Source organism: Vulpes vulpes, chromosome 14 (assembly GCF_048418805.1).
Source record: "Vulpes vulpes isolate BD-2025 chromosome 14, VulVul3, whole genome shotgun sequence".
NCBI classification, from domain to species: Eukaryota; Metazoa; Chordata; class Mammalia; order Carnivora; family Canidae; genus Vulpes; species Vulpes vulpes.
The window spans coordinates 112,980,852-113,005,486 of NC_132793.1; the positions used below are offsets into that span (position 1 = coordinate 112,980,852).

The window sequence follows — 24,635 nt, forward strand, 5'->3', positions numbered from 1 at the left end:
CTCATTCTTTTAGGTTAAGTGTTCTGAGCTGGCTAGAGCTTTTAATCAAGAACAAATGTTGAATCACATCATAAGCTTTTATTCTTGCATTTTTGAGGTAATCAAATATGATTTCTTCTTTCATCTTTTAATGTGGTGAATTACATTAACAGGCTTTTTTAATGTCAAACTTTTCTTGCATTTCTGGGATACACTAAACTTGGTCAAGATAATATAAAAATAATTCTCTTTTTAATAAAGATTTTATTTATTTGTTCATGAGAGAGACAGAGAGAGAAGCAGAGACATAGGCAGAGGGAGAAACAGGCTCCATGTAAGGAGCCCGACGTGGGACTCGATCCCGGGTCTCCTGGATCACACCCTGGGCTGAAGGCGGCGCTTGCTGAGCCACCCAGGCTGCCCAAAAAAATAATTCTTGAATTTAGTTACCAATATTTGGTATTGATTATTTTTTGCCTTTGTGTTCATCAGTGAAATTGGACTATTATTTTTTTCCTTTCTTGTATTGTCCTTGTTTTGTTTTAGTGTAAGGGATATATATATTTTTTGTTGTTTAAGATTTTATTTATTTATTCATGAAAGAGACAGAGAGAGGCAGGGACATAGGCAGAGAGAGAAGCAGGCTCCTTGCAGGGAGCCTGATGTGGGATTCGATCCTGGAACTCCGGGATCACGCCCTGAGCTGAAGGCAGACATGCTCAATCGCTGAGCCACCCAGGCATCCCAGTGTAAGGGATATTTGAATCTCAAACAAAGCAGACTATCCCTCTCCCTTTCTCTCCTCCTGCCTTTCTGTCTTTGTCTTTGTATCTGTTTCTCTTTCACACACACACACACACACACGCGTACACACATGATCTGTTCTATAAACTTGTCTGTAAAACTGGATCTGGAGACTTTTTTGTTGTGTTAAAATACATATAACATAAAATTTATCATTTTAATCATTTTATCCTATTATATTCAGTTATACTTCACATATAAAATTACATTAGTTTTAGGTGTACAACATAATGGTTTGATATTTTTATATATTGCAAAATGATCACCACAATAAATCCAGTTAACAATCATCACCTCACAGTGTTACAATTTTTTCTTGCAATGAAAACTTAACTTTTAAGATCTACTCTCTTAATAACTTTCAAATATATATATAGCCATTCAAATATATACATATATATAACTTTCAAATATATATATATATTTAGCTATTTTTAAGTGTACGATTTGGAGGCATTAGTTATATTCACAGCATTGTGCAATTATCACCACTATCTCTTTCCAAAACTTTTTCATAACCCCAGAATAGAAACTCTGTACCCATTAAACAATAACTCTATTTTTCTCCCTCTGGTGACCTAATCCTGCCCTTGGCAACCTCCAATTCCACTCTCTGTTGTTATAAATTTGCTTATTCTAGTTATTTCATATAAATGGAATCACACAACCATTTTCCTTTTGTGTTTGTCTTAATTCACTTAGCGTAATGTTTTCAAGGTTTATTCATGTTGTAGCAGGTGTCAGTATGTCATTTCTTTTTTAAAGCTAAATAATAGTCCATTATATAGATACACCATATTTAACTTAGGCATTCATCTGCTGATAGACACTTGGGTTGTTTCCACTACTGGTCAGTGTGCATAATGTTGCAATGAAGAGTCACATACAAATGTCTGTCTGAGTCCCTATGTTTGTTTGTTTGTTTATTTTAGTGGGGGCGGGGAAAGAGTGAACAAGAGAGAGCACAAGCTGGTGGGGAGAGGTAGAGAGAGAAGCAGGCTCCCCACTGAGCAGGGAGCCCAATGTAGGGCTCAATCCCAGGGTCCTGGGATCATGACCTGAGCTGAAGGTAGGCACTTAACCTACTGAACCACCCAGGTGCCCCTGAGTCCCTGTTTTGAATTCCTTTAGGTACATACCTAGGAGTGGATCATTGGGTTATATGGTAATTCTTTGTTTACCTTTTTAAGGAACTGCTACTCTTTTCCATAGTAGCTGAGCCATTTTATTTTCCACCAGTCACATGCAAGGGCTCTAATTTTTGCAAATTCTTGCCAATATTTGTTATTTTCCACTTTTTTGATAGTCATTCCAGTAGATATGAAGCGGTATCACACTGTGGTTTTAATTTGCATTTCCCTATGAGTAGTACCATTGAGCTCTGTAATTCACTGAATTTATTGGCTCATTGTATATCTTCTTCAGAAAATAATGTATTTGTGGAGGGTAGAGGGGTGGCTGTAGCTCAATTTGTGATCAATGATTCTATTTCCTTGATGCTTATAAGCCCATTTGGGTTTTAAATTTCTCCCTTTTTTTGGTAGTTTTATGGTTTTATTAACACAAATATGACATGCACATAAGCTGTCTGTCTATTCATTTTCTTCACTACACAGTCTGGCTTTGGGATTGGGGACTCTGATGGCCAGCTGGGCTGCTCTTTCCACAATGGCTTTGTGGTTCTTGGAGGAGACATTGTGAGCAATCTCTGCACAGTAAGATTTGTTGCACATCAGCAGCACTTCAAGCTCCTTGACGTTGTGGACTAGGAACTTCTGGAAGCCGCTGGGCAGCATGTGCTTTGTTTTCTTGTTGCTCCCGTAACCAATGTTGGGCATCAAGATCTGGCCCTTGAATCTTCTGCATACTCTATTGTCAATGCCTCTGGGTTTCTGCCAGGTGCGCTTAATTTTGACATATCGGTCTGACTGGTGCCGGATGAACTTCTTGGTCCTCTTTTTAATGACCTTGGGCTTCACCAGAGGTCTGAGGGTAGCCATGATGCCCAGCAATAGATGGCTGCCACCTCCGCAGGCAGCGCCGAGGAAAAGAGCTAAATTTCTCCTTCTTTCAGTTTTAGTATTGTATATTTTTAGGAAATTGTTCTTTTCTTTGTTTTGAAATTAATTAGCATAAGGATTTTCAAAATATTCTTTATTATTTTTAAGCCCTACCATAAAGTAGTTATATTATTTTAAAAATTATTTCAAATAATAAAAATTTGTGCTCTGTGTTCGTATGCTTTTGTGGTTGTTTTAAAACAAAACCTCCAAGTTCTTTGAATTCCTCCCATTGAGAATTGGAGTTTGTTTTCCTTCCCCTTGTATCTGAGTGTACTTATAATCTCATTGACAGTTGGGTATTGTGCAAGTGATGCTGACTTGCTGGCTAATTTCTGAGGCTGAGTCACAAAATATGATGTGGTTTCTATGTTGTTTGCTAGAACTTTTATGCTTAGAGTCCTGAGATGCTATATAAGTTTGACTATTCTGAAGCCACCACACTGTGAAGGATCTAGCCAGCATGGAAAGAGCAGGTGCACACACTCTGTTTGGCAGTTCTAGTCTTTGAGTCATCCTGGCCAAGGTCTCAGACATGTGTGTTAGAAGTCTTTGGATATTTCCAGCCCCTAATTATTGAGTCACTTCTAGGGTTTGACTTTTGTTAATGGAGGCATCAGATATTGTGGAGTAGAGATTAGTGAATCAGCTGTGCTCTATTCAAATTGCTGGCTTTCAGAATCCATGTGCATAATAAAGTGAAAGTTTTAAGCCATTGCATTTTGGAGTCATTTGTTAGGCAGCATTAGTGACTGTAGCAGTCACATCTTTAAATAGATGAAGAAGTGAATGAATGAACAAATGAAATATTGTCTTTTTTTTTTACATAGGACTCTGAGGCATGTAATTTTTATCTGTATTCTTGAAAAAAATAGGCAAATGTGTTTAATGCCTTAAAAGGTATGCCACTAAAGCATGGTGAGTTAGAACCCTCTTTGGGAGATTAGGACACTGGAATAAACACGGAAAAATCATGGAACTTGAGATGAGACTATCATGCTATATTCTCTTTGGAGGAAAGCTGTCATGGCCCATTTTTTAGATCAATGAATAATTAAAATATGCTTTTCACACCTGAACAGTTGGAACACAAGTACAGCTTTGGATGAGTATGTCATTCACACGCAGTTGTTGGAATTTTATAATATATTTTTTAAGGATTTTATTTATTCATTCATGAGAGACACACAGAAAGAGAGAGAGAAAGAGAGACACAGGCAGAGGGAGAAGCAGGTTCCATGCAGGGAGCCTGACCTGGGACTTGATCCCAAGTCTCCAGGATCACGCCCTGGGCTGAAGGTGGCGCTAAACCACTGAGCCACCCGGGCTGCCCAATAATTTTATAATATTTTTGATTGTAGCTGATACTTTCTCCATGAAAGAAAAATATGTCATAAGGGAAAACACATCACTAAAATAAAGCTCAGCTTGGAAGCCAAAGTATCACCTTTGAATCATTAATTTTATAAAATCATGCTCTTCAACATTTGATTCATATTTTCCAGTTTACTGAATTATATAGATCTCCTCTGAAATATAACTTGAACTCCATCAAATTTGAACCTCTTGTTTCTATAGTAAGTGGAACATTTATTGATTCAGATATATTGGTTGTGTAGCCTATTTTTATTTTATAGATATTAAAGCATTTAATTTTCTTCCTCCAGGGCAAAGATTTTCAGCTTGTTTTGAATTGCAATGACTTTCTTCTCATTTGCTTCTTTTCAAAAGATTCTCCCTTCCTAAGAAAGTTGTCTGAGCTATTGAGAATAAAATTCTATAAGATTCATTTTATTTAGAGTTTCATGTCATAACTTGAAATAATTGGATATGCTCTTACATATCAGAGAAAACTGCTGTTCTTAGTATGAATTGTGAGTTCTCACATTTTTCTTGTCAAAAAGCTTATTTTCCTCTAATTTTTATATTCTCTCTCTCTCTCTCTCTCTCTCTCTCTCTCTAGCTACTTCCCTTGAAAGCATCTCATTGCTATGACCTGTTTCACCAGCTTAGGATATAAATATCGTCACAATACTTTCATTTTTTAAGTAGTTACTCAAAAATGTATTTGCCTTTATTAGCAGGGCATCCAGTGTCTCCCCCTTGAAGTATCAATTTCACTTAGAATCGTTCATAAAATTTGAGAGACTTACTCCATTTAAGAGGTAGTCCTGTATCCAAATGCCAATGGAGAGAGAACAGAGGAGTCTAGTTCATTACTGCAGTAAGTGGCCCCAAGAAGGCTGAACATTTTTGCTTTCGGATGCATTGATGTGTCTGACAGTCCAAATATTCATACCAGATTCCTCACATTTCCTCACATTTAAGATTTCATGGTTGTACTTTTTAGTTTATACCACTACTTTTCAAACAGTATAGATTTGGTCCTTCCAGGAGACATTTGGCAAAGTTTGAGGACATTTTTGGTTGTCACAATTTAGGGAATCTCTTAGTGGCATCTAGTGGGTAGAGGCCAGGGATGCTGCTGACCATCGTTAAGTGTACAGGACAGTTCTCCATCCCCACCATAAAAAAATCATGTCAACATGTCAATAGCACCCAGATTGAGAAACCCTGGTTTCTCCAATATGGTTTACACAAGCATAATCTGCCACTGTTCCCAGTATCTGGAGATGTTTAAGACCTCAGTCATAAGCTATGCCTAAACCAGCAACTACACTTGAAACTTCCTTCCTCTCTCCCCCCAGTCACTTGAGTTCTGATTTGAAACTCTGGTCTCCAGTCTCTAGTCCCTGAACCCCTTCTCTTCATGTTGAATTGCCCTCCAGGGTGCCAAGTACCCCTTCTGACTGATCAGCTCAATTAGGACCATCCAAGTTTATCAGGTTTTATTTATTTTTTATTATTTTTCAAAGATTTTATTTATTTGAGAGAGAGAGAGAGAGAACAAGCAGGGGAGGGGCAGAGGGAAAAGGAGAAGCACACTGCCCCCTGAGCAGGAAGCCCAACATAGGGCTCCATTCCAGGACCCCAGGACCATGACCTGAGCTGAAGGCAGACATTTCATCAGCTAAGGCACCCAGGCACCCCTATCAGAAAGGTTTTAATGCTGTTGAAATTCAACAAGGAGTCCAGTGCCTAAACCCCTTTTGTCCTGAGGAGGTTCCTTGGCCACTTTGCAAATTTGTTCAGTGATGTCAAGGACTATGATGGGCATTTAGAAAGGGCAGCATCCATTCATGTCATAGAAAATCCTATTGTATTCCCATTTCCCAAGGCAGTAGGTATGTCCCCTTGTCTTACATTTGCATAATTGAGAGTAGTTTCTCAGATGACCCTTCATCAAAACAAGATCTTATTCAGGGAGGCCTTCTGAGCTCCCTGGACAGAGGAGTTGCTGACAACATTTCAATAAAAAAACAGGCTCTACTTCATCGGGCACTGATACATCTATTTTTCTCATATCCTGTGGTGCCAAAAATTGTAATGTATTTTCTTCAAATGCACCGAATGCTAATTATACCCGGGAAACATAGTTTGCTAGACACAATTTAGGAAAAACCTTTCTAATGATTCCGGGTCAAGAATTTTCCTTTTTTGATGTCTGCAGCCATAGCTCCCTGTACAGACATCTGTGCTTTGTCCCTTAATGCAGAATTCTTGAGGACCTGGCAGGAAGAAGATTTGGGTTCTTGGTACAGATGATCTGTTGACATAGAGAGTACCCAGGAGCATCTATACTCACTTCCTCATTTCTGTCAAATTGGGAAGCTATGTTTCTAACATTCTTAAATGGACCAGGATATAAATAGAATTTTCTTGGACTTGTTTCTGATTTCAATCACTGTTGATGCTTTGGGAAATGCATGGCAGATTCCAAATAACTGTCTAGCAAATAGATTTCTGGAGTAAGAGCCATCTGTAAATTGGTAGCTGCCTGTGTTCTCACTATCTGAGAGATGGAATTTAGAGCACAGGGCAAGGGAATACTTGCCACTATGCACCAGTCTGCTCTCTTGGGCTTGGGCTGTGAGGTGCTTTGATGTACTTGAGGAATTTCCCAGGGCATTAGGGAAAGATGAACATTGCCATATGCTGCCTAACAGGGCTGGACAGGGAAGCAATCCAACAGGAGCCTGGCCAACCTCATGAGGGTGGCCTCTGGGCCCCAAGTGCCATCATATCTGGTTGCCAGCTTTCTGTAATTCTGCTATAATTCCTCTCTTGTTTGTGGAAGACTTTATTAAAATCTTTTACTTGTTCCAACATAGTCTTGTAGTGCTGTGGGAAATTATAGAAAGGATTTATATCTATATTTGGGACAGAAGGGTAGGGAGAGGAAGAAGAATTTTAGGAGCCAGAAGGTAGGTATCAGCGAAGATCACTAACAGCCTCCAAAGGCAAGTAAATTTTAGGTAAAATAGTTTGGGAGAGGGAAACATGAGTTTTGTTACTTACTATATGGAGATCCTGTCCCTTCACTACCTACTGGATTATTTTACCAAGGGGTCCTGAGGTTTACTCACATGTTCCTTGAGGTACCAATATATGCTAGGATCCTTCAGGATTATCTCCTAACCCACTTCTCCACCAAGACTGGAGAAGGATTTGCCATCACTAACAAGTCTTCCGTCTTTATCTTTCCAGAGCTTATTACCACTTGCATAGTGGTTGACACATTGCTTTGTATTTCCCACTGGGTTCTTATTACTTAGGGAAATTCCTGGAACATAGTAGACAATAAATATATGTTGAATGATTGAAGGAACAAATGAACATATGAAGGAAAGTTTCCATTGGGTTATTATTTGAGGATAAAACTCAGTAGGACTGAGAATCTGAAAAAGCATAATCTTCTCTTGAATACGCTGTGTTAACTCAATAGCCACTGAGGCTGCTTCTGTGAAATTCAGGAAGACCATTGTTAGTAGTAGAGGTCCTTGGAGTAAGTGGTTGGGATGGTAGGTTTAAGCCTTTAAGACCGAACTGCTGGCTTTCTAATTTTGGATCTGCCATTTGCCGATAGGATAAAAAGTCAAGTATCTCCTGGTATTTGTCGATTTCCAATTTCAAGTTAAAATATGTCTATCCATCCATCTGACATTCATTACCTACTTGTCCTGTGGCAGGCCTGGTGAAAAGGACTAGATATTAAAAGACGATTAGGAAAAAATTCTTACCTTCTAGCTGTTTACCATCTCATAGAAGGGGTGTCTGGAACTGAAGTATTGTCTCTGTCACACTATTTGTCAAGTGCAGCACAAGTGGAATAGTAGCTTTGAAAGAAGCGTTAGGCAATGGGAAGAGATGAAACGCAATGAAAGACAGAGCTTGGCTCCAGTTCCATCTAAGCGACCACCGACAAATTACTCATCTTTTATGGATCTCTAATTCCTCTTCTATAACATGAGGTGGGCAGAGAAAGATGATCTTCAAAGCCTCACCATGCTTACACCTGGGTTTGTAAAATCTTAGAATGTTCGTTCTCTAGCAAGAGAGTAGTCATCATTGCTGGCCACTAGAGGTCAGTACCTTAACAAGCAAACTGGCCATATTCCATTCGGCCATCAAAGTAAACCTTGAAGCAGAAGCAGTATTGCTATTTTCTTACCTTGTTTTGAGAAGGAAGAAATATTCCCAAAGAAACAGTTTTCCTTTTGACATATTGGAGCCTCGGTCTTGACATTCTTAAACTCCTTTTGCTAAATGCTCACTGCAGAGTTTACTAGCAATCTCAGTGTGTGAGATGGGATGAACAAGAAGATAGAACACTAGTTACTGAAGCATTTATGGTTTCTCTACAGACCTAAATGCATTGATATCTGTGTGATAGGATGAAAGAGTAATTGAAAATGATTCTTCTGTGAGCAGGCCCCTCTGCTTGTCTAATGGCTCACTCCTATCTGGTCATTGAGAATTGAAAGGGAAATAGGTTTTCAGATCAGCTCTTCTCACTTAGATGTGGGGTAAGAAAGCATTGTTTTCCTCACCCTGTTTCTGCCACCCTGAAAAATAGGAACTTCTATGCACTTGTGGCTTGAAATTGCTAATGACTTATCTGTATCTTTCAATGATTCCTTCCCATGGAGGGAGGGAGGAGGGATAGTTTCTCTGACTGGAGATGGCAAGAGTCTAGAATCCACTAGTCTTTGCATCATTCTTGAGAGTAGGCTATGTGCAAAGGGCCACTTGCAGGTGTGGCCCATCTGGGGTTCTATGAACTTGACTTGAGGCAAGGCAGACCTTGGTCCTTGCTGAGGCTGAATGGGGAAGATTCTGATATGCAGGACAAATAGTCCCCAAAGTCTAGATAGACCAAGAGACAGCCATTGGGGAGTTTGTTTCAGCTTCATAACCAAATGGTATTCTGTGATTTCATACTATCTGTAGGAAAACCAGTGTTTTGGTTCTTTTGTGACTTCTGAGAGTATCTCTTCGTTGGTTCAGCACTGTCACAGAGGAATGGGATTGAGCAGAAGCTTATCTCAAGTTCTATCATTGGATGAAGTTTTGTATTGTGTCCTCACAATGTGTATTACTGTTGTCTTGTTCATGACATGGTTGTTGTGGGTATTAAAGCATGTGTATGGCTCAAGATTGTCCTTAAGAACATAGGACCAGGGAAAGAAGACAAATATAGCCCTCTTCTATTCATCATCATTTTATACAGCTGAAAGCAAACTAACACGAGTATAGGCACAAATAGTAGAAGTCATTAAAATACGATTGAGGAGTACATAGGAGAAAGATGTTTCTTCTGCTTTGTCCAATTAAGTATAGTGGTGCAAAAAGAGTTGGCATTTGTTTGGGTGCTACCTGGTGGTCCTTTGTCCCACTAACTGTTCTCCCTTATTACTGCTTCACATAACACTGGGTGTGTGTTTCATCCCATTTCCCCTAGCTTCCCTTTTGGATGAGCTTCAGGCAGCTACTGTGGCAGTTTCTTAGTAACACACATTACTGTTTCCTCATCTCCCTACTGATGTTTTCTGCACCTCTCAAATGAGCTCCTTACACTCAGATTTTTGCCTCAGGTTCTGGTTTTGGAAGAAACCAGGTAAAATAGTCACTTTTCACATACATGATCATATTTGGTCCTTGAAAAGACCTGTGAAGTTATGAACTGGACATCGTGGTACCTATCACATCCTTTTGAAAAGAAGAAAAACAGAACCCCCTGATTCCCTCTACCCCCTCAATATCCCCTGCTGATGGGCTTTGCTCAGGCAACCATGTTTTAACCAGATATTTACAGTTCTAGGTGACAGGACTAATGGATGCTGACTGAACTAACAGCCAACCTCTGACCGCCCCCTTGGTAAACAGGGGTCAGCTAAGCCTTGACACCCTCAGTCTGGGGCAAATAAGAGAGAATCAGGCAGATTGTACTATTTGAGCTGAAACAAAATGATGTAATGAACCAGCACGTTACTACAAGAGGCTATGAGAAGTTGGGATTGTGAGAAAGCAGAATTCATGAGGTAGAAAAGATGTATAGAGGGAGAGGAAGCCAGTGAGAAGTAGGATAAACCCTGCTGAGCAGAAAGAAGTGAAAATATGAAGTGAAGTGGAGTCAAAGTCATTGCTGAAGGTGAGAGTCAGGACCTGCCATGTCCTCCACTGAGGTTGGAGGCATCCAGCTCCCAAAGGGTCCGATCAAAGCAGGACTCCTGTGTCCATTATTCCTGCTCTTGAAAAAGTTCTACTTCAAAAAAGACAGCTGCCATGTTTTGCTTTTAATCAAGGGTGTGAAACTTGATATGATCTTGCTTTTCAGAGTTGAATTGGAATTCCAAAGAATGCCAAACTTCCATTAGAGCCAGAAAGGAAACCCAAGGCTCATTTAATTCAGGGAAGGCAAACAATTTCATCTCAAGGGTAGACTCTTGCCAGTGCCTGATGAATGATGGCTGCCTGCACATTTGGTTGAACAAAATCCTGAGGCTGCCCGTGGGCACAGTGGGAAGGAATACAAAGATCGATTAACAATGTCTGCCATGAGTTCAGAGAAAGAAAGTCAGCTGCGTATTTTCCACTGTGGATATAAGTAGAAATAGACTTACCGGATTGATTGATTGATTTTTAAAGATTTTATTTATTTAGTCATGAGAGATACAGAGAGAGAGGCAGAGACACAGGCAGAGGGAGAAGCAGGCTCCATGCAGAGAGCCCGATGGGGGACTTGATCCCAGGACTCCAGGATCACACCCTGGACTGAAGGCAGCGCCAAACCGCTGAGCCACCCAGGGATCCCCAGATTTACTGGTTTTAGATGGTTTGTCAGAAAAGTCACACAAGGCTGGTTATCATAACCATTGGGGCTAGATCTTATATCTTCTGACCTTCTAACCAGCCTTTCTTATGTCTTTTCTGATTCAGTTAAATTTAGTTCTTTGAAGCTCTTTTGAGAAGCTAAGAATTCCTTCTTATAAGAAAAGTTCCTTCTTATTATAGGACAAACTACATGCACAGTCCTTCTGAAGGTCATTTGGATTCACATTATGCCTTTACAGATGAATTCTAGGACAGTAGGGTTGCCAGATTAAGCAGAAACAAAACAAAAGAAAAACAAAAAAACCCCAGTGAAATATTTGGGACATCTTTATACTCAATAATGAGGTGTTGTGCTACCTAAAATTCAAATTTGATTGGACATCCTAAATTTAATCTGAATTTTATGCCTACGGGACATCAAGTGGGTATGAACTTCATGTGTGTCTCTCTGTGTGTGTATCATGGTATATTGATGAATATGTATTCTGGACCCTGACAATCTCACCTACCAACCATCTAATTATTTTTTGCCAGTAATCTGACCAAGTGGACCACCTCAGGCCCCTGCACTATAATTTTAGTTGTGAGTATAGTGAGACCTGGGTGTCTTCTGTAGAAAGTACTTGCAACTCCCTCTCATTGTTCTAGAATAATTTCAATAACAACAGGGATGCACTGCAGTGCCAAGAATGTTATCTGAAGCTGTGGTAGGGATAGATTACAGAGACTTCGCCTTTTCCTGCTGTTTATTTCAGCCAAAGCAGCATCTCACGAGCAATCTGGTAAAAGATAGCACTTCTGTAATGTACAAGTATCTATGCAACCCGTTAGAGTTTATGATTTTTCTAGTGCCAGTGCTTTCAGATCATTTCTTGGAATTCTGACTGTATTGGGCAAGGCTTTATTTCAATAAATTCTACCACCTTCACGATGGCACTGGAACAAAGCCATGGACTTGGTCTTCATATTGCTGCTCATAAATGCCTTTGCCATCCGACAGATGCATCAATTTGGAATGACTTCATACTGTGGCTAATCCATTGGGTTTATAGTTCCGGACTAATAAAAACTCAATAAAATGATGTCAATTCAAGACTCATTTCCTTCCCTGTTCAAGTTAGGGTGGGATTATTTAAAAAATATGTATAAACTAGGAATATTTTGGGTTACTCTTGCTTTAAAGAATCCTCTGGAATAGACATCCGGGTATGCCATCAGAAAACTTAAAGGATGATGTTGTTTCACACTTAACCTACAATTTTAGTTTAGTTTTTTTTTTTTTCTATTTCTCCTTAGACTTTTCTCTGCAATCCTTTGGGAGCATAATAGTGTGCAACTATCCTGACTGTCCAAGAGCTTATATAAAAACATTTTATGTAAAATATGTTTATTATAAAATGAAAATAAAGATCAAAAGAGTGGAAACTTAAAAATGCCCATTAATCATTCATTTTCATCCATTTTTTTCTATGCACATATGCAAACATACTTTAAAAGTATCATAATTATTGAAATACTTCTCAGTGATCCACTTTGTTCTGTTTGTACTTCATGAAGATCTTATGGGGCTACGCATTTCTATCCTCACCACTTTAATGACACTCCATATATTCTGCTGGATGAATGTATCACAGCTCATTTAACCAATATTCTATTATCACTTAGGCTATTTCCCAGTGTTCCATATTACAAACTTTGCTGCAAGGCTTTCTCTGTAATTAAACCTTTGCCCACATTAATAATTATTTTCTTGGCACACATTCTCAGAAATTGGAGACTTTGTGATTTTTGTATCTTAGACAAAACACAAAAGAAATATTTTGGCCACAGCAAGAAGGAACCGGGATGAGGGCACAGCTTCTTGCTGCTTTTCGTGTGCCTTTGAGGACAGGTTACTCTTCAACTAGGGGATCCCTTGAAAGGGGAAAAAAATATCTTCCTTGAAAGGTGACCAGCCAGGTTGCTTATGTCCGTTAAAAGAAAAGATCAGCTGGAAAATGGCTGTTGGCAAAAAGGTAGATTGTGGGGACTGAGCAGACTCTGTCACCATGACCAGATTGTACAGAAATGGTTGTCTGCTGTGGACCATTTTGCCCCTCAGGGAACATCTGGTAGTGGTAGTGTCTGTAGATAGGGTTGATTGCTCTGACGGGAGGGGGTGCTACTGGCACCTACTGGGTAGAGGCCAGGGCTGCTGCTATGCATCCTACTACTCACAGGATTGACCCAAGCCACAGAACAAAGAATGATCTGGTTCAAGATGTCAATATTGCTGAGGCTGAGAAACCCTGTGGTAGAAAAAAAGGAAAAGAAACATCAGTGTGTTTCTGGAAACCCTGGTACAACATTTAAACACTACTCATTGAAGATTTTATGCGTGTGTGTTCTTTAATTTTTTTTTCTCCATGGGACTCTTCAGTTACCCAAAATATTTGAGGTGTCTTAGGCTTGAGTACCAACCACACTCAGGGACACACCAGGCCTGTGCACAGTGTAGTCCTGCTTGCTCCTGGCTTCTATCAGGGTTAATCGGGACAAGAATGTGTGTGTGTGTGTGTGTGTGTGTGTGTGTGTCCTAACTATCCTAAGTACAGGGACTGTCTTTTGAGGAAAATGGAGAGGAGTTCAGACTGCCTAATTTTTCTCAGCATAATGATAAACATGGTGGTATGATGTAAAAGATTGCTTGAGTTCTCCTTGGCAGAATTAAACCAGACCCATTGACTCGGCACCTGTCCCAGGGCCAGTCTTTGTTTCTTGTGCAGAGAAAGGGAGATGAGTGTAGCTTTGTCTCCCTAGAGTTTGCAGAGCTGCCTGGTCAAGCCACACGGCATATTTTGATCATGCAGGAGCCAGTCCTGATTGTGATGGGCTTAGCTGAAATAGGAGGAAAATGATGTTTATAAGCATTAAAGGAAGAGGATGGAGGAACGGGGCACTTTCCCCACAGTGCAATAATTGGTCTGTGAAACACATGTAAAAATTGAGGCTAAAAAGAACTTGGCATTGATCAATTCACCATGTTTTTTTTTATTGAGCACATATTAAGAACAGCACTGCGTACAGCCGTTGAGTATTAAAGATGAATAGATAGCCAAATGTAGAAATATATGGGTAGTGCAGGGGCACCTGGGTGGCTCAGTCAGCTAAGGTCTGATATTTGATTTAAGCTCAGGTCATGATCTCAGGGTCGTGGGATTGAGCCCTGTGTCAGGCTTTGTGCTCAGCACGGAGTCGGCTTGGTATTTTTTCCTTCCCCTTCTGCTCCTCCACTTGCTCACACTCACTCTCTCTCTGAAATAAATAAATAAATAAATAAATAAATAAATAAATAAATAAATAAATAAATAAATAATAAATAAATAAAATCTGAAAAATAAAGGAAATATATGGGCAGTGCAATGATGCACAGCTGTAGAATGAGCGTGTAATAGGAGAAGGACCCTGCATGATGATTAAGAGTGGACTCTGGTGCCCAACTGCCTGGGTCTTTGTGGCCCTATTTTGTTAACATGTTTCTTATCTTTTCTGTCTCTCAGTTTCCTCATCTGTAAAATAGAGTAATTGCCATGAGGACCAAGTGAGCTAATACACATAAAGCATTTAAAATAGTGCCACATGTTCACTGTGGCTATTGTGACTCTGTACTCATTCCCAGATCATAAGGGAGATGTGTGAGGTCACTTTTGATTCCCCTTGAACACAGGGGAAGAGGAATATTAGAGAAAAGGAAGTAGCTTTCTAGCTGGGTCTTGAAAAGTGAGCTAAGCAGGCAAAGAAGAAAATAATGACATGAGGAGCAAATGAAATAGCATGTGTTAAGGCCCTGAGGCACATGAAAATAAGGCATCCTAGAGCTGCAAGTATCTTCCATTTGCTTGGATTATACGCTATGACTATAAAAGTAGACAGAGGTTGGATTCCCAAGGGCCTAATGTGCCTTGCTAAAGGGTGTCTGTATTAATATGAGATAGGATATCATTTTTAAAAAAAGATTTTATTTATTTATTCATGACAGACACAAAGAGAGGCAGAGACACAGGCAGAGAGAGAAGCAGGCTCCCTGCAGGGAGCCCAATGCCAGACTCAATGCCAGGACCCTGTGATCATGACCTAAGCCAAGGCAGACGCTCAATCATTGAGCCACCCAGATGCCCCTAGGATATCTTTTGCAAGTGGTTGAAAACTCACCCCAAAAAGCTTGATAAAAATGGCATGGAATGACTATCATAACTGAAAAGTCCAGAGGAATAGTGGGTGCAGGCATATCTAGTGTTCGAATGGTGACTCTCTTTATCTCTGTCCCCACTGTATGTGTCCCTACTGCATGGATCTCTGTCCCTATGTGTATGTGGCTCCATTTCAAATGGTATTATGCTCAGTGATGGTAAGATGGCTCGTAGAGGATCACAGGCTCAAGTCTAATGGGAGAGAATGAGATTCTCTCCTATAGAGTCCCAGTAAAGTCTCAGTATTTTAGTCACCAGGACCTATAATTTTGGTGAGTGGAATGCTATGTTCTGATTGTTCAGCCCAGTGATTTACATAGTACAAGAGTCCATTCTGTTTAGAAGCTCAAAGACTTAGCATGTAAAAGAGGGTGGTCCTTCAGAAGAAAAGTTAGATATGAATACCAGAAAAAGGATATGGAATGAATACCAGATAGCAAAGCCCCCAAAAGTTCAAGGCCTCTTTCATACTGCAGGGTTTGGGGGGCCATCGCTGGCCTTTAAGCTGTAAATCAGATTTGTATTTGTGGAAGATGGACTAGAGGGTTGCAGCTGGAGGCAGAGAGTCATTTGGAAAGATTTTACTTGTCTAGGGAAGTAACGATCAGTATAGGAACGAAATCTTGGCACTGAGGATGGAAAGGTGTGATGACTCAGAACTGTACGTGTAAGAGCTAGAACCATTAAGAATTTTATACTGAACAAAATTATTCAGTGGGGAGGTGAAGAACAATGTCTACAATGTCCCTTAGGTTTGGCTTTGGTGATAGGCTGGGTATGGATGTTTTTGCTGGAAGTGGAGCTATAGAAAGCAAGAGAGAGGAAGGTATCAAACAACATGTTAGCCAATTTCTGAAATATTTTTATGTCCATGATCTTTTTTTCACATAGTGGCAGAGAAGAAGTATATTCGGAGTTTATAAAACCTTTCTTTTTTATCACTGCCAACAACATCATTCACAATGATGAAGGACCCAGGAGTGCACAGGTACAAGGAAACACACGTGTCCCAAAAGTGTGCTCCAAGGCACACACATGTTTATCTACACAGTTTTGTGTTGGTGTCACTTTTTAAAAATTTGCTTTGCTCTTTTATTCTCACCTGATTCTGACAAATGCATTCTTTCTGTTTGTCTGTCTTTGCAAGTGACTCTAAATCCTTCTGGAACAAGATGTTATATAGTTAATAAATCTCTCTTAATGCATATTCATTACAAGTAAGCCCTTACAAAGAATGATTGGAATGAGACTTAGAATTATTTAAACCAAAATTAGTCTTCTATTTTTTTTACACAAATACTCATAAATGTGGATAAATGGTATCTGTCATTTCTTTTTCAAGGAACAAAAGACACCTACATTTGCTTAAGGAGTTTATCCTTTTAATATCAAAATAATCTTTCCTTTCCCATTTTAGCTCTCTGGTACCCAACACAATCCCACCAGATATTTCAAAATACAAATTCATCTTTGGGCCTAGAACCAGTTGTAGAAGCACAAAAAAGCTACTCAAAATAGGCTTTGTCATGAAAGAAACATTTAAAAGATAGGTAAACAATGTCCACAAACTGAATGTATTAATGGATCATGATCAGAAAAAAATTTAAATTACACAATAATCTTGTGGTCATGACTGTCTGCAATAATTCCTCCATTTCCAGTTTCTCCAGCAAATCCCATTGTCTTCAAAGGGCCCATATTATCATGTTCCCCAGGTGAGCTTCTGCTGTTGGCTCTTTGTTGCACTTTGTAGCCTGGCCTTCCAGGCTCTGCTGTTATCTAGAAGCAGGTGACTATCTCCAACCACCTTTGTTTTCTCTTCTTTTCTACTTTCATTGCTCTTGGCCTTCCAGACTTATGTCCTGAGTCAGAAGGAGAGCAGCAAGTGGGCAAAGCATGACAGGCAGAAGATGATGGGAGATAGGTCTGCTGATGAGAGAAGCAAGCATTGCCCTCACACACTGCTGTGTGATCACTATAAATGTCACCTCTGATCATGGCAGATCCAGCTCTGGAGCACACAGGGGCTCCATGGTTCCTTGTAAATGAAGTCCACATTTGTCAGGCTGGCATTCGAGGCTTTTCTGGGTCCTTGTTCTTACTTTCATGCTTTGTCCCCATTATTACCTCTGTCCTCACTTTAGCCACTTTACATCTCACCTACCTGGAAGGCCCAGGAGGCAGAGGAGACTTCCCAAGCCTCCTCTCTCACCCTTCAATTTGAGAGTAAGCCTGCTTCCCTCAGCAGTTCTTTCAGAGCATTTGTCTCTATGTTCAGTTTAGCACTTCACATATTTTAGCCTGCTCATTTCTAGAACTCTTGGTATTTTGTATATGTGCATGTGTGTCATTTCTTTTCTCATATCTTTAGAAATTTGGTGGCAGGGGCTGTGCCGTACTCACCTCAGTGTTCCTCCACCTTCACAGAACTCTGTGGTGACTCACGCATAGGAGGCATTTAAAATGTCTATTAAATGAGTGAGCCAAGACAGAACACATGGAAGGAGGATTAGGAGCCACTAAAAGGAAGGGAGTAAGGGAATCCTATGACTAGGGAGTAGCAGATTAAAGAGAATCATGACTGAGATGGAACAGTGAGGAACTGTGTTGCTGTGGGGAACAAGATGCCCACCCCAAGAGACGGTGGGACTGCAGGAACCGTGAGGCTTGGAAGGGACTATTATTTGCTCACACATCTGGTCTCTCTCTCCCTCCTCTTCCTGTTCACTCCCATCAGTTTACTATAAATCAGTAGGCCTATGCTTCACTTTACTTGAATTCAATACCCTGGAAATCCATGAGAAAAAATGCCTCCTGACAATGTAGTCCTGTCATTTGTATGCAAGCTAAGAGGAGTAATAATTGTCTTGGGAAACTGTAAGCTAAAGGCTTAGGAGAATAACCTCCTGGCTGATCTCAGTAACTTGTTTCTCTTCATTTCTGATACCTCTCCCGGGCCCCTCTATCTTTGAGTTTTCTAACACCCTTTTCCGAAGGCAAATACCAGGGGTGTTTTGAGGATGAGATGGGGTGAGTGAAGCCACTGAATTCATGTTTTCTTTGTATCCCTCCCCTCCTACACAAACACAACTTAGCATGCTTAGCATTTTTCGGTGTATGGAACCTTCTCTGGCCCTCGTCTCCAGGAAGAGCAGGTCCCATGTGCATCCAGCTTTGAGTCAGACTGTTTGTCAGGTGTTCATCTCACTGAATTGTGACAGTATGCTCATCACACACCAGCGTGTGTGAGGTAGAGATTTTGTCTTAACTCATTTTAAATCTGTCCCAGTACCACAGTGTCTGGGTCACACAGGCTTACTAAAGAGTTGTTGAATGAATACATATATAAATGTGAAGGAACAAATAATAAAACAAAGTAAGTTATCATTTCACTCTAGCTTGCCTCAAATTATTCAGTATCTCTTACCTTTAGTTTTTGACTTTGAGATTTGTTAGAGACTTTTTCTAGGGTGTTATGATTCTCTTAAATAGCAAGCAAAAATGTAATTTTATGAAGATTTAATGAGACAATATCATTGCCAGCTGATTTTATTACTCTGGGAGTTTAATAGAAAATTTGTTAACATTGTCTTTAATTTGTTTAAATATTTATGAACATTGTTTTGGAGAGGATTCTTATCTGGGATTATTGTTTTATAGAATTCATTTTGGTGTGGTTTCAACCATTTGGTGGTTCATCTTGTTTTAATAGATTCTGTTAGAATTCTCTGTAAGTGCTTTGGAATCTGAGTGGGAGTCTCTTTGGATCTCATTTCTGCTTGCTCCACCTTCCAGGGCCCCAGATTAAATCAAAGTGTCTGCCACAGGAATCTCGGAACATTCAGGATATCAGTCCCGATCACAGCTCATCATCTTCTGATATGGAATCTAGATAATCTGTGTCAACATATAAGAGAAATCCGGAGAACAAGCTGTCTGCCCAACCTGGGTCTGAGAAGAGGCCATTCTGGTCAGTGAAGAAGATCTCCAGCCAGACCTCATCTTCTGGCTGTAGATAGATGACCGTGGACCCCGAAGCCACATCATGGTTCCCCGTGTTGGCATCAAAGGTCTTTATCCGGTACTGCCCATTGTGTACCAGCCCAATTGCCAGATGCTTATTCGCCAATGTGATATCATAAGAAAAGTAATAGATCCCTGGGAAGGCACAGATGAACTTCCCAGTCGCAGGGTTGTAGTGCTCTCCCTCATTAAAGAGGACCTTGTTAAATATAATTGGTAGCCTTTCTTCTGGGTAGCTGGTTGTGATGCCAACAGAAAAGGCAGATTTGAGCATGATGCTTCCACATCTACAAATTCCAGGCGGCCCTGGGTCTCCTTGCTCTCCTCTGTCCCCCTTTGCTCCAGGAGGTCCAACTGGACCTACTTCCCCCTTTTCTCCCTCTGGTCCCACAGGTCCTTTCTTTCCAGTCTCTCCTTGGTCACCTTTCTCTCCAGCAAGGCCCAACGGTCCAGTCTTACCTCTCAAACCTATAAAAAGAGTATGGTTTAAATTAATGATTCCTCCAAATATGCAGTCACAAACAGCATGTCCCACATAGTGTCAGTACACCCTAAATGTGTCTCTCCAAACAATTTTCAACAGTACACTACTAAATACTAATGCATCTTTAAAAAAAATTACTGATGCATTAAAACGGAAATAGAAAATTTTCATCAGAATTTCAGGTTAGTTTTCCTGAGTATGTGAGAAATCATTTAAATGCTATTTTGATGATGGATCATCTGCAATGAAATCAGTCACATACAATATTTGTCACTCCAGGATAAATTCGATGAGCATAATGATACTATTCCCCAGAGCGGAGTTAAGGGGGCAGATAGAACCAGATCAATCCTTAGAGGCTATATTGTCTCATGCCCCATCCTATTTCTATCAGTATTTATAGTACAAGAATTGATGAAAACTTGATTAGCTCATATTTATTCAACATTTACTGTGTACCAGGTATAGCACTTTATTCACAGGCATTGTCTTCTTTAGGTCTTGCAAGAACTTTATGGATTAGGAAATTATTATTGCTTCCATTGCAGATGGGGAGACTGAGCCACAGATAAGTTAGATTGCTCAAGGTAACAGAGCTAGTAAGTGATGGAGCTGTGACCTGAACACATGCCTACCTGACTCTGGAGCCTGAACATCCCCCTGGGGGGGAAGCTAGAGTGTACATTGTAAAGTACACCTGGCACATAGTGAGGGCTCAATATGCCATGATAACCAAACAACAGTGATGGCTACCACTATGCAGTAGCTCTTTTTGGGAGGAGAAAACTGAGTCCCAGAATGGTGAAGAAACTCGCTTCTGTAGCAAGGCTAGGACTGGAATCCAAGTCCTAGTGTAATGATGCTTCCCCTTCATCAAAGTGCCTCTTACCTTTGGGGCTGGAATCAAGAATCCTAAATTCTGTTTGGCTCTGCAGCTAAATGGTTGTATCATTTTAGGCAAGTCCCTTAATTTCTCTGGGTCTCCTTATATATAGAAAAGACATAATATCTGTGAAAGGATTTCAACAAATTCAAAATCACCACAGTGAAATATTTTCTGTTTGTCCAAATCTTTATAACTACAGATCAACCATAGGCTAAAAGCAGAGAAATTATGATCATTGGTTGAAAGGGATAAGCAATATTTAATTATATATATACATAGTTGTGTGTGTACATATATACATATACATATATATATATACACACACACACATACAATGACTAATTGCATAAAAATGTCATTTAATTTTTATGGTTAAATTCATTCCATAAATAATACTTGTATAATGATATACCCTCAAAAAGTATCCAAATTATTGGTAATTTATGATGTACTATTTTTTAAAAAGATTTTATTTATTTATTCATGAGAGACACAGAGAGAGAAAGAGGCAGAGACACAGGCAGAGGGAGAAGCAGGCTCCATGCAGGGAGCCCAATGTGGGACTCAATCCCTGGTCTCCAGGATCACACTCCTGGCCGAAGGCTATGTTAAACCGCTGGGCCACTGGGGCTGCCCTATGATTTACTTTTGTAGTCAATGGAAATATATTATTGGTCTACTCTGTAGTTTCACTCTTAACTATGTATTTGTTCTCTGGAAATTTTATTAAGCTAAGCTTTTTTATCTTGATAGTGCTCTGGTAACATTTGAATGTTACACATATATCAATGTATGAGCTTAATTATTTTTCAGTTATTTGACAAATTTAGCAAATGTTCTAGATAATGTTAATTTGAGGAGAATCAATGCCTTAGCCTTAAAACATCCAGTATTTTGTTTTGATAATTTTGGAAATAAGCTGTTTAACAATTTATGATGCACAGAAGAGTCTATTAACAAAACCCTTTTTTGGTGACTGGGATCAGTGACTGGGATCTCATAACTGATGTGAGGACATCTCCTCAAGCTCTAGATGGCTTTTGTTGTGAAGTTGAAATTCCACTGGTCCCAGCCAGAATATACTCTGGTATTTATGTCTTGAAATGAGGCCATAAGAGTCTGATCTTTCAATATTGCTTCTTTTCAGTAGAAATAAAATATGAATATTATTTTACTGTTGAATTTATTTGTGAATCAAGGACCACAATTTATAAATTGTTATTTTTATTTTCAACAGGAGCTTAACTTTTGTTGTCTCCATGAGTGACCTTAGATGTATTAATTAAAAAACTTTTGTCATCAGAAACAATTTTGACTATTAAATTTCATTAGGTTCTCCAATCCTCCTGCCTCTATGACTTTGGGCAAGTCACTTCTTGTCTGTGTTCAAATGCTCCATTTGTAATATGAAGAATCGGATTTAAGTCCACTCCAAACCTAGCAGGAAAAGCAGTAAACAGTGGTTCAACAGACTTGGGATAAATCCTTAGTTCATCCATGGGTTAGTCAGGTGAATTTGAATAAGTTCTCTCTGACTATATTTTCTCAGTCCTTGAAATGAAAGTGTTGGACTAGGTTGCTTAAGGTCTCATCCTACTGAAAATTCTTTGGGACAAAACCATAAATATTAAGATGGAATTTTACAGTGCTAATTGTAAAGGTCTTTACAATCTCAGTATTTGGATTTTCTATGGTTATTGAATTAGATAATCAGGATTAGCTGTAATAACTTCGAAGTAATTCTTCCTGTTTGCATGAAGGATTTGTACCTGTGCTAAGGGCCAATTAATGAATAATGGAAAGAAGGGATACATCACTCTCCTTCTTCCTACTCAGTTAGACATATGCTTGGGTAGAGAGAATTATGGAGTAGTGATTAGTCTATGCTAGGTAGTGATGTTTGGAGAGAAAGGATTTCTTTTTAGTCCTCCTTGAAATGAGCTTACAAAGCTTTCTTCCTCAGTGCTATTTCTTTCTTCCATCCATCCATCCACCCACCCATCCATCCATCCACCCACCCATCCATCCATCCATCCATCCATGCATTATCCACATATTTATGTGTATACATACATATATCTAAACCATGTAATATTGATGGACCATTCACTACCTGCTAGGCACTATACTAGGGGCTGAGTGGGACATTGACATGAATGACACCTGTTCCCCTCTCAAGTTAGCTGTAACTACCAACTATACCATGATCTGAATAAATTGGTCATAGCTAAGTTCATGAATATCTAAAACCATATGATCGATCTGTTTCATGGGGTGGTTCTAGTATTATTTGAAGATATCTATAGGGATGCATTCAGATTAAATTAAATGGTGATATGATGTTACAAGAGTAATTGCAATAGACCAGTAAGGAAGACACATATTTTTAACAGAAAATTCCTAATTTGGTATAAGAAGTTCTGTACTTGTAATTTAAGGTAGAGAAGTTGGACAAAAAATTCTTGATTCTGCTTGCACTTGGTTGGATGTATATAATGGGGATGTTTACCAACAGTAGGTGAATGAGAAGAGAAGACATTTGTGGTGTCATTAAAGGGGACAGAAGAACCAAACATTCCTAGCCGTGTTGTGTCCAGTTCCAGCTGCATTAAAAGCTTATCCCCAAAGCCCCAGGTCTCTGTTACTGTTGTTCATAAATGGGATATGTTTTTCATTGATCACAAAGGTGTTCCTACCTTTCTTATCTGTTTAAGCACTTTATATGTGTATTTGTGTATATTGGATTTAAGTAATCTCAGGTTGGGAAAGTGATTTTATTTTTGAATCTCAATGTTTTCACTGTAACATCATTATTATTATTGCTTATTGTATTGATTTCTAACAGGGTTATGTGGACATTAAGTACTAAATGTAAAATTTCTGAAACAATAAGTTCTTAATAAATGGCTATGATGATGATGATGAATGTGGTAATTATATGTTTCTATATTGGCTTCCCGGACCTCCATGATTGTTTATCAAGGCAAGGGCAATGCCTTATTCATGTTTGTGTTCTCATTGTCCAGAACAGTAATATCAACCAGGGGCAACTTTACACTACCACCAAGGGATGGTTGGCAATGTCTGGGAGATTTTTGTTGTCATGGGTGGTGGGGGTGACACTGGCATCTAGTGGGATGCTGTTGAATGTCCTGCAATACAGAAGATAGCCATCCCACAGCAACTAATTATTTGGCCCAAAATGTCATTAGGGTGGAAGCTGAGAAATACTGGTCCAGAATAACACCAGATAGCAATAGGTACACAAGAAGCTTATTGAAGAATAATGCATGGGTGGATAAATGAATATGAGGGTGTAGCTCGCTTTGTATGATTAAAATTGTAGCAATTATGAACATTCAATGTAATCTGAATGCATATCTACATACTTATTTTTACTTATTTTAATTTTATTTTTTTTTAATTTTAATTTTTTATTTAAATTCAATTTGCCAACATCCAGTGCTCATCACATTACATGCCCTCCTTAATGCCCATCACCCCTATTTTTCAATGATACTCATGAAATACATCACTCATTTCTAGTTTATTACATGACTTTGGATATTCAAGTACTTAGCTATGACTCATGTTCGCAGAGCACCGTGTGATATGTAATGACAGCTAACATTTCCTGAGTGCTTACCACACAGCAGCTGTTCTAACAAGTGTTGTACATGTATTATTGTGCTTAAACATCACAATCATCCTTAATACTCCCAATTTACAAATGAAGGAACCGAGGCTCAAAGCAGTTATTTGCCTGAGGATACTAAATTAGTAATTGAAGGAGCCAAGGTTTGAGCCTAAATCCGAAGGACTCCTATGCCTGCTTGTGTGAGTACTACATTATTGCTTCCAGACAGAGTAAACTAAAAGAGTTGGCTGTATGTAACTCTGTTCCTTGTGTTATTACAGGATTTCAAGGCTATTCA

The 24,635-nt window shown here is 39.4% G+C and overlaps 2 protein-coding genes across 4 annotated transcripts in view; both read right to left on the reverse strand.

Moving 5' to 3' along the window:
- Positions 1–2,375: 2,375 nt before the first annotated feature.
- LOC112923277 (large ribosomal subunit protein eL32-like) lies at positions 2,376–2,810 on the reverse strand. Its single transcript, XM_072735233.1, has one exon. It carries the CDS (start codon positions 2,781–2,783, stop codon positions 2,376–2,378), a length of 408 nt encoding a protein of 135 aa, XP_072591334.1. The 5' UTR covers positions 2,784–2,810.
- A 13,857-nt stretch (positions 2,811–16,667) lies between these two features.
- C1QTNF7 (C1q and TNF related 7) overlaps positions 16,668–24,635 on the reverse strand; it is a 73,377-nt gene continuing 65,409 nt past the window's right edge. For all 3 annotated transcript variants that reach the window (XM_025998441.2, XM_072737760.1, XM_025998450.2), the window contains one exon: positions 16,668–19,798. In XM_025998441.2, coding sequence (XP_025854226.1) covers positions 19,167–19,798 — 632 coding nt within the window. In that variant the 3' untranslated portion in view covers positions 16,668–19,166. The remainder of the gene's footprint in view (positions 19,799–24,635) is intronic.